The sequence below is a fragment of the Primulina eburnea genome, chromosome 1, assembly GCF_022965805.1.
Source record: "Primulina eburnea isolate SZY01 chromosome 1, ASM2296580v1, whole genome shotgun sequence".
In the NCBI taxonomy this organism is placed as follows: domain Eukaryota; kingdom Viridiplantae; phylum Streptophyta; class Magnoliopsida; order Lamiales; family Gesneriaceae; genus Primulina; species Primulina eburnea.
This window is the reverse complement of record NC_133101.1, coordinates 7,539,846-7,558,117: the sequence shown is the minus strand read 5'-3', so window position 1 is coordinate 7,558,117 and position 18,272 is coordinate 7,539,846. Positions and strand designations below refer to the sequence as shown.

Below are 18,272 nucleotides of genomic sequence, written 5' to 3'. Positions count from 1 at the left end.
TCGATCAATCATAAAGCAGAGAAGCTTGTTATATATCTGAAAGCCACGGGTGTAGTTCACGACCTTACTTGAACAGGATCTGTTCTATAGGCTCGTACCTCTGTGTCCTTGAGTTCTAAGGAGGCAGGAAACCAAGTCTGGTGGATGAGTTATGACTGCACGATCAGAGCGTGATTAACAATTTCATGGTTCTGCGGAACCACTGGACCAGTAGAGGATCGTTCTCGACCTGACGTGGGTCGAGGTGGTCTTGCAGTTGTCTGACAGACTTACTCTCTGTTTTTCCCCTTTTTCATTTTCTGGTTTTATGGGGTTTTCTCTGCTGGCCTTTTTCATTTTCTGGTTTTATTGGGTTTTCTCTGTTGAGAAAAGTGGGTGTTTGGACGAGATTCAAGCATGCATACATGGTGTTCGATGTTATGTCTTTGTCATTAATTGTGATGAAGGAACCTAATTTCTTTGGAAACCCCTGATTTTTATCTATGCATGTCAATTATAAATGATTCGAACGTATGGTGCTTGTTTTTTAAAAAATAATTTGTATGGTGATTTAGGAATTAGGATCGTAAAATCTAATGAAACATCAATATTCAAAAGATGAATGAGAATATTTGTTTAAAAATAACAATATTTCTAGTGAACAACGCAATTTGTTTGGTTAATGAACCTAATAAAAATAAATAAATTGTATTCAAAATCATCCTATTTAACTTTAATATCGAAATACACGCATTCAAAACAAAACAAACCTCCACAAGGAAATTTTTATAACTATCGGTTTAATTCCGAAACCGTATGCAAGCGGTTTTAATTCCGAATTATCGATTTTAGGATCGGTTATATTTGGACCAGGCCTTTTTGGTGGCCCATTATATAATAGAAAAATTAGATTGTGTAAGTCAAGATAATATTGGGCCGCAGAAGGTGGTATCGTTTCGCCTCATGATAAAACCCTAAAGCATTTGCCATTGTGGCGTTCTGTGTGTTCCAGAGGCAACTGAACTTTATTTAGTGAACGCATTGCAGCGTCGCCGCCGTCTCCTCCGCCACAATGGGTCGTATGCACAGCCGCGGGTATTCATCTCCCCGTATTCTCTCTTTTAATCTCGATCCACAAATACTAATCTGCTATTTTTGCCTTTTTATCGGATTTCAGCAAGGGTATCTCCGCGTCAGCTCTTCCATATAAGAGAACTCCTCCAAGCTGGCTCAAAATCTCCTCTCAAGACGTGAGTTTGTCAAAAAAAGTTTAATTTTAATTTCGCATTCGTGCGCTATACAAGAGAGTTTATTTTGTGAATTAACTGGATGTGTTTGTTTTATCGGTTTAAAAGGTTGAAGATAATATCTGTAAGTTTGCAAAGAAAGGAATGACGCCTTCTCAGATCGGTGTGATTCTTCGTGATTCTAATGGTATTGCTCAGGTGAAGAGCGTCACTGGTAGCAAGATCCTTCGTATTCTCAAGGCCCACGGTATTATTTCGTTTCTGAATGTTTGCCTGCAGAATTTATCATCTTCTGAATAAATCTGTGGTTGATTTGCTTATGGGGTTGGTTAATGGATAATGTTTAGGTCTTGCTCCGGAGATTCCAGAGGATCTGTACCACTTGATAAAGAAGGCGGTGGCGATCAGGAAGCATTTGGAGAGGAACAGGAAAGATAAGGACTCCAAATTCAGGTTGATTTTGGTGGAGAGCAGGATTCATCGCCTTGCTCGATACTACAAGAAGACCAAGAAGCTACCGCCCGTCTGGAAATAGTAATATGCGCATACCCTTATCCATGTTTTGTTTTTCAATGCAGTTTACTAGAAATAATTGTGTGTTGTTCGCGTAACTCTAAAGTAATTGGAGGTTATTATTATGTTAAAAGAATAATCTTTGAATCTATCACTTTGCTCTTCCATATTATTGGAGTTTGTTGGTTGATTTCAAGATTATTGTGAAATTTTGAGCAGATTGTGTTATATTTTAATGTGTTTTCGACTTGGTGTCGTGGCTGTCCCTCATTCGAGGAATTTATTTTGTAATTGACATTTTGTTTTCTGCATATTGTCGGCTGATTTAAATGCTATGAGCGATGTGTCGGCACCTTATATTAATTTTTTATGCAAGGCTTGTGTTGTTACTGTGGCTTACTAGCATTGTTAAGCTGTTGTTTCAGATACAGGAAGGTGTTTTGCGTGGAGAGCTAGTTAATCTAAGCGAGTGAATAATTTGAATGCTGTTAAAACTTTAGAGAAGTGAATTTGAAAGTATTCATTAATTCATTATGTGGTAGAGATCATATATTTGGTTGTTACTTGTAAATATTAGCAAGCTTTGTGTCACCACTCTTGCATGTTGAAAAGAAACCAGTGATGGACTAGAGATTTGTTCTGTTCTATTTGTGTGCAAGTATGTTTTCCAACTTTGCCATTGCTATGTTGAAGTAGTATTAGTTCCAGAGGTTACCGGTGTAGCCGTGCCTAAGATGGTTGTTGAGTACTTGTATTTTCTCGTTCTTCTCAATAATTTGTGTTTACTACTTTGTCTTTTCACTGTGTACTGTTTTATAATTTGATGCAAATTATTAATGAAACTCTATGATGCAAATTATTAATGAAACTCTATGATGCAGCGAGTCGACCACAGCGAGCACACTTGTCGCATAAATCAGTTCCATCGCCTGGGGTAGCTTGGATGAAAATTCAAGATGGTTACAACTGCAGCCAGGCGATATACTAGGGCAATTGGCATAATGTGTTCTTATAGGTCGAGTCATTTTGTTTGACAATGGTATTGTGTTCACTTCAAAATGAATGTCAAATTTGAGTCTGTCGTTTTTCTTTTTGTGTTGAAGTTTGTTACAATTCGTTTTTCTTTAAAATGTTTTTTTTCCTAAATGAAATGAAAGATTTAAAGTGATATTTCTTTAAAAGATATAATGACAAAATATAGTGGTTTTTAAAATAGATAATATTTGCCTTTCAAACTTATTACCATTAAACTGAGTTTTGGCTTTTGGATAATAACTCTACAAAGTTCTGATACACAACTTAGTTTTCGGTGCCAAACCATCTCTCAACCGGTAAAGTAGACCCTACCCCTGCGGGCAGTGTCCGCAGGGTAGATCTAGCGGCTCGGAAAAATTTGAGCTAATTTTTTTTTTTTTTTTATACATGGTGGTGGGCCCGGATCACTCATGTGGAGTGATCTGGGCCGTTTCCTTCCTGTGCAGGCACTGCCTGCACGGGCAGGGTGAAATAATCCCTCTCAACCGGTGGTGTGCGATCAGCAGCCTATTTACAATCCTTGCAGATTAAGGCCAATTGCTGTTTCAAAAATATACCAATTGAATTGATTTGGACAAAAACTAAATTAATAAAAAAATCTTAAAAACCATGTTAATCGATACCAATTTTAGATAAATATGTCCTTGAATTATTTCATTCATCACACAAGTTTTGATTGTAAATACAATTAGGTGTGCGATCTTCTCAAACGAGGTTGTCAGTATGATTTATTTGAACAAAAACAACGAGTTCTGCCTGATTAAAAGAAATAAATATATTTCGTCATCAGCAAAACCCCGAATAATCCTTGATTACTCGCAACCACTCCAAAACCAGCTAAGCCAAGAAGGCACCGGAAATTAGATGGCTGCCGGGCTCCGTTTTGTGACTGAAAGAGCCGGCGGAGACGCCGGTCAACCATTTTTTGACGAAGACAATGGTGAGGAACTGATGCACATGCAGCCGGGAGTCTCTATCGTTCTCGGCAACCGACCTCCTGAATTCCCCGGCACTCTCTACATCTCCACTAAGTATATTTCATTTGTGTGTTTAATTCCCTTTTTTATGTGTGATTCGGCAATTTTAGTTGCTGTTTGTGTGATTGTTTTTCGTTGCTTGGGCGAAGGCGAGTTGTTTGGTTGAGTGACACAGACAGGGCTAAAGGTTACGCGGTGGATATCGTGTCGGTGTCTCTTCATGCGGTATCGAGAGACCCAGAGACTTACCCTTCTCCTTGTATTTATGCTCAGGTGAACATACTTTCACCAATCCAGCTCGCCGTTTGTTGATTTTTTATTCATATGTTTCTGTTCGAGAATTTATTGTCTCTATTACGTTTCTGTTTTTAGTAGTAGTGAATGTTTATGGATAAACTTGCTTACCAGTGCATATATTTTTGAAAGAGAGGGACTTCTATCTGCACTCGCGACATTAGAGCTGTAAATATCATAAAACCTCTATAGTTCAAATTCCAATTTTTTTCCCTCGTTTCCAAGAGCATGAATTTTTTTCAGTTATAAAGAGAAGCATCAAAGTCGGTAAGTGAGAGTTTGTGCATGCAAGTTGGATTGTATTAAGTCTTCAGTTCGGGGTGTGGGCAAGTTTTGGTTTCAGGTGTCACTAAGTGATTCTATACTCGTGAACTTGAAATGAAGGAATTGAGTGTTTGAACAATGTATTCAACCTTGGAAATTTAATTACTTTTATTGACTTTTGTAGAGTTTAAAAGTCTAGAGGTATTGAACATAGACTTTTATAAACTCTATAAAAGTTTTGTGGTATCCAAATTAGATTTTTCTAGAGTCATGAAAAGTATAGTGGTATTCAAACTTGACTTTTTAAAAATCTATAAAAATCTATAGGTATCCAATATTTCCATAGATTTATAATGATTCTAATATAATTCTCTATGTACAAACTTTAAAACTCTAGGTACAACTATAAAAACTCAAAAATTGTCTTTTACTCACCCTAGAGATTTTGGTAGACTTTTAATAGAATAAAAAACAGTGTTTTCTCATTCTCACTCATATATCTCTCTTTCTCACTCAAAAGACGCTGTTTTCTCCCCTCTAAAGACAAATCGAGGGTTTCTCCAAATTTCAAAGGTATGAATCTTTTCTTGAATCGTTATTGATTTGATAAAAAAATATATTATGATTTCAATATATTCAAATCATGGTGAGTTGATCCACGAATCTGAGAGAAAAAATATATGGCGCTATTTGAAAAAATACTTGAAAATGTACGTATCACTCCATCTGCATACTAGAACGACAAAGATTTGAAAGATATGAGAAGCTTTTTGGTCGTTGGTATACTAATTTCTTGGAGGGAAATAACGTCGAGGCCACTGGACATTACTCGACCAGTGGAAAATATCTGGTTTTCTATCTTCTCAATAATTCTCAACGATTGTTATTACGGATGGGAAAATAAAATGGGATTCATATGTTATAGTTCGTCTTATGTTAGGATATTTTATATTTCAAATAATTATGTGAAATTTTGATAGTAACAATTTTTATGTCATATCATTTGATAATAACAATTTTTATGTCCTATCAGTTTTTGAATGATAGTAACAATTTTTATGTCCTATCTTTCAATCTTAGCGGATGATTTCACCGTGGTCAGGAATTAGGATATAAAATTCTATTTTAATTTTATATGCATCTATATCTTGGAAGGTGAGGAGGAAATGCATCATATGACGAGGCTTTGTTTTCTTAAAATAAATTTTTATATGCATCTATATCTTGCTCACCACCTTCCAAAATATAATGGCATATGGATGTGGAGTGACGTTGATCATATTCACAATAACGAACCTTAGATTTTTTCATAAAAAAACTGCTTAAAATTTATCAAATTTCATAATTTTAATTTTGTTAAATTGAATTGTGATTTTTTTCATATATTAAACATATTTACTTTTTAAATAAATAAATTTATTTCAAAGTGAAGATGTTATTTATGTTAAATAATTACTAGTTCGAAGAAATAATATATATTGAAATTTTGATTTTGTTAAATTGAATTGTAATTTTTTTGGAAAAAGTCTACAAAAGTCTACAAATATCTATCAAAATCTTGCAAAAAGTCTACAAAACTCCATGGAATTATATTTACAAATCTGTGAGATTCTACAAAAGTCAATAAAAATCTACCAAATCCATGGAAATCTATCATTTAAAAAAGTCATTGAAAGTCATTAAATCTCTACATTGAATACACCCCACTAACTTGGGTTGAGAGAATGCTACGATACAACACATGGATATTGAATGGGGTGCTTATAATGTTTGAAAACTGACTAATTTAATAGTCATCTAGAATAAAAGTAATTTTATTTTTAGTATGCAAAATTCAAACAAACTGGTTGACTCAAGATTTAAGGTAAACACTATAGTAGATGTTAGATGTTATTTCTGTAACATTAGACCAAACATAAGTAGTTTTAAGGCATCCTACTTTAGTATAATGTACAGATATGCTATTTGTATAATTCTTGTCGGTAATTTTCTGTATGAATGCATCCTTGAAAGTAGTTCTTAAGCTTGTAATCTCCTGTGGATTACACATGAATATTTTTCCATGATAAAATTGTACCAGGTATTGTGTTTTATGCACAAAACCATCACCAGTTAAAGCTATGTATGTTTCTTTTAATCAACAGGCTACGGTCTTGTACTGCATATTATTCCGAATCATATTCCATTTTTTCTCAACTGAATAAATCACCAGCGTCGAACTGGAATTGAAGTCATGTTTTTGTTCCTCTGCATGCTTATACATTTAAGTTCTAATACTCAATTCACTCATTATGATGCATTATAATTTGCTATGACTTGTGAAGATTGAGAGTGGAGCGGAGGATGATGAAATGGATGATTCAGATTCCGATAGTAACAATAATTTAGATTTATCAAAGATTACTGAGATGAGACTCGTGCCTTCGGATCCTAACCAAGGTATGTTTGGCCAATCTTTTTCTCTTTTTTTTAAGGACAAGTATGCAATCCTTTTTGATGTTCTGCACACATTTTTTTATCGGGTGGATAATAATCTTCTGTCAACATATTAAACAGTGGATACACTGTTCGCAATATTTTGTGAATGTGCTGAGCTTAATCCTGACCCCATTGAAGGTGATTTATAGTCTCTTGAACGAAGTTAAGAAAATATTATCTTTTGAAATTTTGCTAATTTTTTTGTGCTTTCAGATGATGACGGCGAAGGACACAACTGGAATTTCGGTGCTGATCAGTTGGAAAATGAGGGTTCAGGTACCCATATATTTAAATGCCCTTGTTCAATCAATCTTTTTGTGCTTTTAACCCTTTCTTGCTTAATGACTGCAGACGATGAGGATTCTGAATTCACTATCTCCCAAAATTCAACGCACACAATCGGAGCTAATGGAAATAACGACTTATCCCATTCTGTCGTTCAGGTATATATGTGTTGAGTTGATGCAGCTGCATCGAAAATAGTTTTAAATTTTGCATTACTAATCTACTACTTTCATAGTTATCACTATAAAAAGTAAAAGGATATAGGGATAGCATGTCATTTTCTTTGTTATTTGGCATAATTTCACCGCCAAATTAAATTATTGTCTACGAAACTAAATGTGGATGATTTCTTTCGTAATCTCACACAATTGTCGAGAACTTGTGCAATTCATACACATCTTGTAGGTGTGTGTTCTTCGAGAACCGTTGCCTGTGTGGTACATTGATGTATAATTCAATGTAACCTATTTCGTGCAGCTTCAGATAGATGATCAGCGGTTTGAGGATGCAGAGGAGTCGGAACAAAATGATAAAAATGGCCATCATTGATCTCCTGCCTTTTATCTTAGTTCTTTTTTTTCAGTGTCTTAACATTGTAAACAGAAACAATCGTGTATTACTATTTTTATAATTTAGATTATGAGAAAACCATTTGCATTATTTCAGTTTTTCGAAGCTAATCCAACTTAAAGTTTTCGATAACTTGGACAAATAGTTCTATAAACCACTTTCTGCTAACGATTTTGCCCTTTACAAGATGTGGTTTAATGTTTTGATGAACTTGGCTTGCTAGGGGCTTCAAATGTTATGCATATTATCTCGTTTCAATTCTTTTCCCACAGTTGGCAACAAAAACTTCAAAAATGCAACTTTAAATTTTAAAACACGCACGATTTAGCAATGTTAAATATTTAAATTACTAAATTCGATTTATAATTTCATTTGTTTTTACATCGCTTATATATTATATTTTTTAGTAAAACATATATTTTTCAAATTTAATCTTCTTAATGAAAAACCTCTCCTAATCTTACTCTGATCTTTGTAACCCTATATAACTTGCTTCCACTGATACCCCAACTTATTAAATTTTAATACAATTAAATATATTGATTACACTTAACCTGTAGCAGTATGCTTAAATTGCAAAAAAATATATGCCGGAATCATTATAATAAGAAAAATAATATGTCCAAATAATTGGAATGCCAATGCGTCAGGTTTCAGTATGACAGTAAAATTGGGGTTGGCCCATCCATCTACAAACACACATCTATTCCAAGGTGAATGGACTAGGCCCATTACCGCTCGGTCCATTTAAAGTTCGCCTAAACCCTAGCTTTTATAAATGAACTAAAATTTTACCTGCTAAAACTCCACGGATTCTCAGCTTAGCCGCCGTCTCGATCTTCGGTTTTCCTCATCAGGTGATGTCCGAGCTGCAATCATTGCAGTTCATTTGATTTATTCCATCATCGACTTGATTTTGTGATTTCGTTTTGTGATAATGTAAATTGATACGTCTTTTTCTCGTCTCTGTATCTGCACAGGTATTCACAGGCGAAAACATGGCGTACGCAGCTATGAAACCGACGAAGCCTGGGCTGGAAGAGCCTCTGGAGCAGATTCACAGGATCCGTATCACCCTGTCTTCCAAAAACGTGAAGAATCTGGAGAAAGGTATACTGTGTATTCTCAAACGTTTTGTACTTAGCGTGTTGTAGTAATGACTTTTTTTTTCTTTTGAACGGATTTGTTTTAATTGGTTATTTTTTTTGTATAACGTGTGTAGTGGTTAAACTTCATATGGTTTTTCATAATTAGCCGTAAAGAATTTTGTTAGTGTTTGGTAGTGTGTGAGCGTCTAGGTGTTTTTGGAGATTGTGTTGGAGAAAGCTATCTTTAGTTGCATTCTCTGAATGATATATTTTTCAATTTAGATTAGATATCATGTAATTGTAAGGATTTGTTTGGTCGATGATGTAACATGATATTTACTAAGCTTTGTTGTGCCTTGTCGAAATGTATTGTAAATTTGTAATCATAATTATGAAAAGCAAAAGGTTGGTTTAAAAGTTAATATGATGTGATCTAAAAGTTTTAAAAAATTTAATGCATATAACTAAATATTTACCTTTCAAATTAGTAAATGATAGTCATAAAATGCTTATAAGTTCATGGTAAAATGAAGTACTCCTATGTTGCATTTAACCTTGGATTTATCATCTCTAAATCTAAGGCACAAGAAATGCACTCGAACTTTTAATGATAGAGTTACTGTGATGTATGTTCTATTTTGGGATAATGAAATTGTTCTTGATATATGCAGTTGATCCCATGTTTTTCTAAAATTCGCTAGGCATTAGTCAGGTGCCAGACTAGCGCCTAGAGCTTAGGCGGGGACTAGGCGCCGCTAGGCAGATTCCACGGTATCACGAGGCTTGTAATGTTTCTTAGACTAAATTTCAGCCCAAACTTTGTTAAAATTCAATTGACACCTGGTCCATTCCTCATACTTTTTCTTTTTAAGGAGGATCGGAATAATAGGCAATGCAAAAAAAAATCAAAATAAAGAAAAAAAAATACTTTTAGGGTCTGGTTCGATTTTCTTATATGTGTAGAAGTAAACAGACAAAGAAGACGAGAGTGGTGTGTTAGGACAAGCGTAAGCCAACAAACCAAGGTTTTAATTGAGCTTTCAATCCCAAAAAAATAAAAGCACGAGCCTATAATTCTTCTTTATTATCATGTTCTAGTTTAATTCGGCTATCCAAAAAAAATTTGCCAAAAGAACTTTAAACACCTAGGCCCGTCTAGGCCCGCTTTGAATCGCCTAGGACCGCCTAGACCCACCTAAAAGCGCCTAGGCGATTTTGCCGCATAGGCTGGCCGCCGAGAACCTTTTCGGTGCGGTCAAGTGGCGAATAGCGCCTAGGCTAGCCCAAGTTTTAGAACATTGGTTGATCCTATTCATGTTAGATATTGTACTATCCTCTTGTTATTAGAATGATGATGATTTATTATGTTTGTGTTATTGTGTATGCTTCTTGTTAATCAAGAAAAATATTCAGTTTTACACCAGCTGAGCAACCTGCAAATGTGATAATTGTTTACAGAATGCTTTTGCTAGTAATTGCCTGGTTCTGTCACAGAAGTGAAAAATATTTTGTTTTCTTGCTGGGAATCTTATCATGTGATGATATGGGGTATTACTGATTTTAGCCGGTTCTAGGACTTGGAAACAATTACACCCTCGCAATTCCGTGTCTTTTGGTGTGTTGGTTTCTGTGTTGTTGACTTGAGTCTTGTTAACAGTTTGTGCTGATTTGGTGCGTGGTGCCAAGGACAAAAAGCTCCGGGTAAAGGGACCTGTTAGAATGCCTACCAAGGTTCTTAATATCACGACTAGGAAGTCTCCATGTGGTGAAGGTATTAAATATTTCACAGGAGTTTAATGTTTTCAAATTTTTTATGCGGGTTTTTCCCTTTTGTATTGATGATATTGAAATAATTTGTTATGAAAATATTGCGAAGCTTAGTTCCAAGATGTTATTTCTAGAATAGTTGGTGAGAAGGTTTTAGTGTGTCAGTTTTTACGGAGGAACAGAAGTTGATTTATTCATTTTTTGCGTAATGTAATGTCGTCACTGGCTATGCAACCAAGAAATGTTGAAGCATTTGTATGCTGTAGTGCCATTTAGTTAGTTCAACATTTATTCCGGAAACTGATGTACTGTTTTGATATCTTTGTGTATTCGTATATTTTTGCTTAGGTACTAATACATGGGATAGATTTGAGCTCCGGGTTCACAAGCGAGTAATCGATCTTTTCAGCTCCCCAGATGTTGTTAAGCAGATCACCTCAATAACCATCGAACCTGGTGTAGAGGTTGAGGTTACCATTGCTGATTCTTAGACCTCCCATTCGTTGTATTTTCCCAGTTTCTGTTTTTAATATGTGCAACCAGAGGACTCGGGAGTGGTTTAAGATATGTAGCATTGTTTCTTTTTTGCTATTTAAATTTTGGATGTCGAACTATTAATGACATGGAATGTGGTTATTTTCCAAATTGTGTTGAATAGTTTTCTACTTTTGAGTGATGAACGTTGATGCATAAATTGTCGGGATATCACATTGCTCGCGTGGCAACTTTGCTAAACTTGGAGGAATGTGCAACTTTAGCTCTAATCTGGAAGACACGGTTGTATTGTTCTCTTTGAACGTCTTAGGAACTTAGGAGTCATTCGCGTAATTCAAAACTTTATTCATGCTCCATGGCATATTACATTGTAAGAATTGTGGACATGAATACCATTTACGAAAAAATTGTGGTGACTGTGTTTCATCAGATTTGCGTCAAAACAGAGCAAGTGATCGTGATTGTTGTGGCAATGTTGCACGATTTGGCAGTGTTACTGGTAATTGATATTAAAGTTGCAGTTGATCTCTGTTTTTCCCCCTGTATTCTTTACAAACACTTTCCAACAGAAATCGGATCATTAGTTAAGATGATTGACCTGAATAATTCTATTTATAGCAAAAAAACAAACAATTCATGAGAATGGCCCGAAGATACTTCGGATTTTTTCATCTTTAAGTTCAAATTTTTCATTTCGATTTTATTTCGAATACGCAAATCTTTTGGAAACGGAACTTTCACAATCGATTAGTGTAACACGAGATATGTAGAACGAAAATCGTTATTGATTGGTGTAACACGAGATATGTAGAACCGAAATTTTATTATTATTATTATTATTATTATGACATTGATGTTGGGGTTGGGTAAGACTATTTTTTACTTTTACGGAGGTTAAAACGTAGGAGATATTTTATGACACTCCATTCAGGTGTCGACAACGTTTATTCCATGTTTTCTTATTTGCGTAAAATATTTTTTAATTTTTTTTTTTGAAAATTAAATAACAATAACCTGCATGTGATACCTTTTGGTTAGAATAGAACTTTTTTTCAAGGGTGAATCTCGTGTGAGATCGTTTCACGGATTCTAATATGTGAGATGGATCAATCCTATCAATATTCACAATAAAAAGTAATAGTTTTTCATGGATGATCCAAATAAAATCACGTCTCATAAAATAAGATCTGTGAGACCATCTCACATGAGTTTTTGTCTTTTTTTAAAGTGTTATAATTTATTGGATCCTTGTTTGTAGGGATGATAAAATAAAATTCCGTGGGGTCAAAATAGGTGGAAAAGCACTATCTTTGACTAAAAAATAATGCTGTTTGAATAGAAGGCAAAACACCTCTCCATGTCTGCATATTAAAGGAACATTTATCTGAGAAACTCATTGTGCTTTTGTCTGTGATTAGAAGGAATCATGTATTCGTGAATGCAGTTACTTCTATGCTTGAATTCTCTCGTTTGGCCTGCCGAACTTTTTTGCATGCATGCAGTTACTTCTGTCACGCCCCGAAACTCGGGATTGACACCGGCATCGCTCATCAATCACAAAATCGAAAAACGACAAGCCTTGTAGCACAGTATAAACCGAAACCAGTTTATTTCATAAATTCGCAAAAACAACCATTGTCTTTACAACTGAATAAATTGAATAAATTGTGGAAGCGTTTACAATAAAATAAACCTACTAAAATTCTTAAATCTTTGCAGCAAAATTCGAAATATAATTAATTTCACCAGCCCCAAAACTGGTCCGACTCTTCTTCCTCGACCTGTTCCTCTGATTTATCTTCAGATTTATCTGGAAAGGGTTGTAAGGGGTGAGTATTTTGGGAAATACTCAGCAAGTGGGGGTGTTCGAGTACACAACAACATGCATAAAATTCGAAAGACGTACACACACACCATGCATATTTTTGACTCATATCAGCATTATAACACAGCAAGACAACTTAGGGGAGGTGGGGTAAGTTTTGTGTCGAATTCTTCGGCTGCATGTTCGCGATACCTGGAGGGAATTTCTGGGGATGACTTTCAGGAGTACGTGTCTTTCTTGCTGTGGACTTGGTTTGTTTTATCCCTATCTTGAACAGATAGTGGGGTACCAAGGTTCTAAAAGCTTAGGCGCTATGTGGTTTTTTTTTTTTTAAAAATATATCAATTAATTTTAAAAATATCTAGGTAGTGCCTAGACCGTCTAGGCGGCCGATTTTCCCAGCACCAACTAGAGCCACCGATCTTCTAAAAATGGAGACGGTGGATGATCGTCAACTGCCTAGGTGGGTACATCATGCAACAAAAAATTTGAATCGAACACATTTTTTTTCTCGGGTTTCTGCTAAAACTATCTGACGTTATTCACTTATTTCAAGTGTTCAACATCATGTTATGGCTTCAGAAATTACCTATCTCATACCAAAATCTTATGTTGCAGGGTACATGAAAAGCTACGCCAAGCTGAAAAACGTGAAGGAGCATCATTTCAAGTGCTATTTTGTTCTGTCCTTCTTCTTGGTATAATTTCCAGGAGGAAAGTTTACTATGAAGCTGTCAAATATGAGAAAGAACGAAATGGTGGATTCTTATCTCCGTTTGGATATTCAGCAGCTGGTGCTGTTTCTTTGATGGAGGTATCTATCATTCCAGATATTGATGGAGAAGATTGATTTTATGTTCTGAGTATAATGTTGCTGGTTGTGAAGGTCCAGCTATTCTTCTTGTCCATAGCTTTGGTGCATTTTTGGAGCATCACAGAGATAATATAAATCCCATAGCTGAAGCTGGATATAGAGTTTGGGCAATCACAATCACTAGCTTTGGGAAATTCGTAAAATAGATTTTGTAATCGAAGATGAACTAAGTTTCATTTTTGCAAAAAATTCAAATGTTGATGAGATGTATGATATCATAATAATTTACCAGCCCCACTCAAAAGAAACAAAAGTTGATATTTTTATATATAAAAATTCGTGTGAGATAAATTTTATAAAATAAATATTTTATTTGAGTTTTTTTATATGTAAATATAAAGTATAAATAATTGGCTAATGCATATATATAAGCTGGAGCTTCGAAAGAGGAAAGGGTACCATACGGACCGAGTACACATGGTCACCTACATGTGCGTCTTCTGATCTATTGGAACTTGAAAACCCATTTCTTTAATCAGTCTCATTTCTTTCTCGCCGCAAATTTGTGCATTGCCGAAGAATCCGGTGGATATGTGGAGGCGCGCGATTTCTCTGTCGCCGCTGCTTTCTTCGTCAAAATCACGCCTACTCAATCAGGTAGCTATCGTTTTCCATTTTGCGTGAACTGCCACTACCGATTGGTGTTTTGGGGTAAAAATCTTGATTTGATGATTTTTTTTTCTATTCTTAGAGTCAGGTGGCCCATGGATTTAATGCTTGGCAGGCGTTCGGTTTGCAAATTCTGTATACGGTATCTTGCCTGTTTCTTTCTTCTTGTTATTGTTTCGATCAGTGGGATTTAACCGAGTGTTTTTTATTTCGACTAACAGTTAGCTCTATAGCTTTGGAATGGTTTAGGTGAAATTGAGATTCTGTAATTTCAAATGGCTTTTCGAATTTCATTTTTGACGAGTTACAGCTTTGAAGAAATTAAATTCATTGCCAAATGGGGACAATATAATGTTGACTTCATGTTTCTTATACGTTGTGCTTGTACAATCTTATTTTTTATTCCATTCTTTTGTAAAGTCTTGAGGCAACGATGTTTATTAATTGATGATTGTGATTTAAATTCGAATGGGAATATTTTACCTGCAAGGACCATGATTTTGCCGTTTATTTTGTTAGCTCTTAGTGTTACCTGCAGGGACCATGATTTTACCGTTTATTCTGTTAGCTCTTATTGTGAATGGTAATATTACCTGCTAGGACATTGATTTCGATGTTCATTTTGTTAGCTTTTATTGCTCATCTCTTGAATTAGTATTTGCCATGCCTCACTGGGAGTAGTTGACAATACCCTTTTGGGTGCAGCAATGAAATTCACTTCATGAAACATGAATTGTTTGGTTTCTTCTAGCTCTCTTTCGTGTACCATCTCGCAAGGTTTTCAATGTTTACCATGATAAAATGCCAGCACCTGTTTCGATTATGTTTCCATATGGAAGATTAAGTCTGCAGTCAGCTTTTCTTTCCAGCAAGATGCTGATTGAGATATTGTTGTGCATTTTCTTTGATGGACACAGGCAGAAGCTGGAACTTCTGATAGAGGAAGAAACCCCATTATAACGTTTGTCTTGGGTAATTTATTTTGAATTAAGCTGTTTGTTTGAATTATCACTATTTTAGTTGCTGGCTGAGGAATCATTTTACTGCTTCTGATAGTTGAGGTTGTGTCTAGATTTAATTCTGGACTTTTGGTCGTAAGATATGAATTATGTTGATCTTTTTTATGAAAACTCATACAGTGTGTGATTAACTTTTTTACCTGATGATGCTAATGCAAAATAAGATATGTTCATGGATGTTATATACTTTTTAAACTAGACACTGTTTTGAGGTTAGGTGGTGTAAACTTTGTAAAGTTCTCGTTGGGCATCGTTGTTGCTCTTTCCTTCATCTCGCATGAGCGAATCATTTAAGATTGTAAACTGCAGTTCACCGCTAACACAACTTTACAACTTTTAATGTTGAATCATTTAGGATTATAGGCGATATTAATAGCTATAGATACTGGGAAGGTGGGGGGCGAGGGGTGCGTTGTATTCAGAATGGTGCACACATTCGAGAGAAGTATCTAACACCACTGGATTTTACAATGAAATGAGTCTGATAGGGTAGTTGGGCTTTCAGGAGGTCCTGGGAGCGGAAAAGGGACTCAATGTATGAAGATCGTCGAAACGTTTGGGTTCACCCACTTGAGTGCTGGAGATCTATTGAGAAAGGAAATTTCTTCCAACAGTGAAAATGGGTAAGACCATCAGATGTATTCTGACCTGGATATATCCTTTATAAGATCATGATTTTGAAAATCTCTATATCCTGTTGCAGTTCCATGATCCTCGATGCAATCAGGGAAGGAAAAATTGTTCCCTCAGAAATGACTGTAAAGCTGCTACAAAAGGCCATTGAAGAAAGCAAAAATGATAGATTTCTTATTGATGGATTTCCCAGAAGTGAAGAGAACCGCATCGCGTATGAACGAGTTGTGAGTTTATTTTCTTCTAATAAGATTTACTGGTTTTTTTTCCTGCAAGCTGGAGTTCTGTTAGTAATATGCCAATATACCCCATCTCGTACATACGCTGGTTTCCCAGCATTTACATGATACAACTGGTGTATGTACCCGACTGAAATTTTTACCTATGTAGTCACGTTTCTAATGGATGATCAGTTATGTTCTTGAAATTATATTGAATTCAGTTGATATTAATTTTATAACATTTCTGATATCTTTTATCATCATTGGTTATGAATGATAGGATTGATATTTGCATGAAATAATAAGTGTCAAACAATGATTGCAGATTGGCACTGAGCCAGATATTGTACTTTTATTTCATTGTCCTGAAGAAGAAATGATGAAACGAGTGCTAAACCGTAACCAAGTACCTCCTGTGTTCTCACATTTTTTTTATTCTCATTCAGTCATTGCTCGTGCCACGAAATGGAGGCTAAATGTCCTGTTTTTCTGTAGGGACGAGTGGATGATAACATAGACACTGTCAAGGAACGGCTGAAGGTCTTTACTGCTCTAAGCCTTCCTGTTATCAACTACTACGCTGAGAAAGGAAAACTTTACCAGGTTTTAAAAATTACATTGGTAGCTAGTAAATGTATTATCAAATTTTTGTGAGTGTTCATTTTGCATGTTAAGAAAACTGACCTCTTACCTGAAGTGATTTCTCGTTATAGTTAAGCAAAGAAATTCTAGAATAGCTTATATAGCAGAAATGATCCGACATATATTTTTTTTACTGTCATGTGACATGCATTTTTTTGTGTTCCCTCTGTTCCATGAATTTGATCTCTGTTTCATTTACTCTACAAACTATGAATCTAATCATACAACGTAACAATGATTAAATTCTTGCAGATTGATGCCATCGGATCAGAGGATGAAATATTTGAAAGAGTTCGCCCAATTTTTGCTGCCTTGAGGTTTGCATCATGATACTGTTGTTTTATCATTGTACTTCAATAGATAGTATCTGTTGCTCTTGCTAATAAGAAAATGTGTGGTATCTCAACTTTATTCATGCAACAGATAAATCATAAATCATTTTCAGGATCTTGTATTCTCTTTTTTAATCTAAAATGTTGAGGGACCAACTACATAGACAAGAAATCCAGTTGATTTGAAAGCATCAATTTACCTGCCTTTTAGACTTTAGTCCATGTCAAATATGTTAATTCAAAAGCACTTATTTTCATGATCGAGTCCCATTTATCTTAAAGTTTTGCTGATCGGAGAACTGTGCTAGCAGGTGACCGTGATGATGCACAATGTTACCAAATATTCCCTGGTTTTTGCTGATCGAGTGGACCAACAAATGGACATTCGTGGGAATTCAAAATAAGTACTGATTAGCTGTTCAACCCTGGATGTTTTACTCTTCTATCTCATTTCCGATACGGGTTTCGAGCGGTACTTGTACATAATACACAAAAATTTTGCATCATTTTCCTGCTTCTGGATACGGTATGAACATATCTAAACGTTCTCTGAAGTTCTGTGAACTGTTCGATTGCATTACCATACAATAAGAAAGATGTCTGCATTAACCTAGACGCCATCCCTTCAAGACTGCAGCTTAATGCCCACTTGGAAATAGTTGCTATTTTGTTGAGTTATTGTGCTTGTGTAGTGTGTGTGTGTGTGTTTTTTTTTTTTGTTAATTGATTTTTTTTATTAGGTACCATGTTGAAAAAGTTTGCTCTGTTTTTGCAAGGAAAAGAACGGGAAAATAACATTTAGCACCCTGTGAAAACCCAGTAAACACATCTCCTCATATGAGATTAATGATACTTTAATAGAACAAATTTCTTTGATTTTGAAAAACAAGGGATTGTAGAAGACCATTAATTTACATGTCAAAAACTTGTGTAAGATGATCTCATTGGTCGTATTTTGTGAGACAGATCTCTTATTTGGGTCATCGATGAAAAGTATTATTTTTTATGTTAAAAATATTATTTTTTATTGTGAATATCGGTAGAAACTTAGTCTCTTTAAATTTAGGGTTATATATATATATTGGGTCGAATCGGGATGTGCCGTTTTCCAAGTAATATTTAAAA

General features: G+C 35.2%; 4 protein-coding genes and 1 non-coding gene across 8 annotated transcripts; all 5 read left to right on the top strand.

The window, feature by feature from the left end:
- The first annotated feature begins 58 nt into the window (after positions 1-58).
- LOC140815421 (small nucleolar RNA U3) lies at positions 59-270 on the top strand. Its single transcript, XR_012114380.1, has one exon. It is a non-coding gene; the product is annotated as a small nucleolar RNA U3 (small nucleolar RNA).
- Positions 271-905: 635 nt separating this feature from the next.
- LOC140825701 (small ribosomal subunit protein uS15) lies at positions 906-2,826 on the top strand. Its single transcript, XM_073187617.1, has 5 exons — positions 906-1,074; positions 1,157-1,229; positions 1,335-1,473; positions 1,574-1,760; positions 2,621-2,826. The coding sequence occupies exons 1-5, from the start codon at positions 1,052-1,054 to the stop codon at positions 2,652-2,654; spliced, it is 456 nt and encodes a 151-aa protein (XP_073043718.1). The 5' UTR covers positions 906-1,051; the 3' UTR covers positions 2,655-2,826.
- A 550-nt stretch (positions 2,827-3,376) lies between these two features.
- Positions 3,377-7,810, top strand: LOC140825680 (chloride conductance regulatory protein ICln-like). 3 transcript variants are annotated; one of them, XM_073187601.1, is made up of 7 exons: positions 3,385-3,805; positions 3,901-4,024; positions 6,634-6,748; positions 6,866-6,925; positions 7,001-7,063; positions 7,139-7,230; positions 7,478-7,617. In XM_073187601.1, exons 1-7 carry the CDS (start codon positions 3,639-3,641, stop codon positions 7,523-7,525), a joined length of 669 nt encoding a protein of 222 aa, XP_073043702.1. In that variant the 5' UTR covers positions 3,385-3,638; the 3' UTR covers positions 7,526-7,617. The 3 variants fall into 3 exon arrangements, with proteins under 3 accessions (XP_073043706.1, XP_073043702.1, XP_073043694.1); XM_073187593.1 differs by having other exon boundaries at positions 3,393-3,805; positions 7,550-7,810; XM_073187605.1 differs by lacking the exon at positions 6,866-6,925 and having other exon boundaries at positions 3,377-3,805; positions 7,550-7,810.
- A 564-nt stretch (positions 7,811-8,374) lies between these two features.
- LOC140825672 (small ribosomal subunit protein uS10y) lies at positions 8,375-11,152 on the top strand. The gene is made up of 4 exons (XM_073187580.1): positions 8,375-8,499; positions 8,623-8,752; positions 10,388-10,501; positions 10,846-11,152. Exons 2-4 carry the CDS (start codon positions 8,641-8,643, stop codon positions 10,986-10,988), a joined length of 369 nt encoding a protein of 122 aa, XP_073043681.1. The 5' UTR covers positions 8,375-8,499; positions 8,623-8,640; the 3' UTR covers positions 10,989-11,152.
- A 2,928-nt stretch (positions 11,153-14,080) lies between these two features.
- On the top strand, positions 14,081-17,821 carry LOC140825651 (UMP-CMP kinase-like). Of its 2 annotated transcripts, none has more exons than XM_073187556.1 (9): positions 14,081-14,288; positions 14,383-14,442; positions 15,218-15,272; positions 15,825-15,942; positions 16,023-16,179; positions 16,499-16,579; positions 16,669-16,713; positions 17,068-17,132; positions 17,459-17,821. In XM_073187556.1, the coding sequence occupies exons 1-9, from the start codon at positions 14,223-14,225 to the stop codon at positions 17,460-17,462; spliced, it is 651 nt and encodes a 216-aa protein (XP_073043657.1). In that variant the 5' UTR covers positions 14,081-14,222; the 3' UTR covers positions 17,463-17,821. The 2 variants fall into 2 exon arrangements, with proteins under 2 accessions (XP_073043657.1, XP_073043651.1); XM_073187550.1 differs by having other exon boundaries at positions 16,669-16,776.
- Positions 17,822-18,272: the final 451 nt, after the last annotated feature.

What these genes read in the sequence shown, in the direction of transcription:
- LOC140825701 (XM_073187617.1), top strand. Translation starts at nt 1,052, where the DNA reads ATGGGTCGTATGCACAGCCGCGG. An exon ending in TCAAAATCTCCTCTCAAGAC is followed by an intron (nt 1,230 to 1,334) that starts GTGAGTTTGTCA and finishes TCGGTTTAAAAG; the next exon opens with GTTGAAGATAATATCTGTAA. An exon ending in TCGTATTCTCAAGGCCCACG is followed by an intron (nt 1,474 to 1,573) that starts GTATTATTTCGT and finishes GATAATGTTTAG; the next exon opens with GTCTTGCTCCGGAGATTCCA.
- LOC140825672 (XM_073187580.1), top strand. Translation starts at nt 8,641, where the DNA reads ATGGCGTACGCAGCTATGAAACCGACGAAGCCTGGGCTGGAAGAGCCT. An exon ending in CGTGAAGAATCTGGAGAAAG is followed by an intron (nt 8,753 to 10,387) that starts GTATACTGTGTA and finishes TCTTGTTAACAG; the next exon opens with TTTGTGCTGATTTGGTGCGT. An exon ending in GAAGTCTCCATGTGGTGAAG is followed by an intron (nt 10,502 to 10,845) that starts GTATTAAATATT and finishes ATTTTTGCTTAG; the next exon opens with GTACTAATACATGGGATAGA.
- LOC140825680 (XM_073187593.1), top strand. Translation starts at nt 3,639, where the DNA reads ATGGCTGCCGGGCTCCGTTTTGTGACTGAAAGAGCCGGCGGAGACGCC. An exon ending in ACTCTCTACATCTCCACTAA is followed by an intron (nt 3,806 to 3,900) that starts GTATATTTCATT and finishes GCTTGGGCGAAG; the next exon opens with GCGAGTTGTTTGGTTGAGTG. An exon ending in GCCTTCGGATCCTAACCAAG is followed by an intron (nt 6,749 to 6,865) that starts GTATGTTTGGCC and finishes CATATTAAACAG; the next exon opens with TGGATACACTGTTCGCAATA.
- LOC140825651 (XM_073187550.1), top strand. Translation starts at nt 14,223, where the DNA reads ATGTGGAGGCGCGCGATTTCTCTGTCGCCGCTGCTTTCTTCGTCAAAA. An exon ending in TCTTCCAACAGTGAAAATGG is followed by an intron (nt 15,943 to 16,022) that starts GTAAGACCATCA and finishes ATCCTGTTGCAG; the next exon opens with TTCCATGATCCTCGATGCAA. An exon ending in GAGTGCTAAACCGTAACCAA is followed by an intron (nt 16,580 to 16,668) that starts GTACCTCCTGTG and finishes GTTTTTCTGTAG; the next exon opens with GGACGAGTGGATGATAACAT.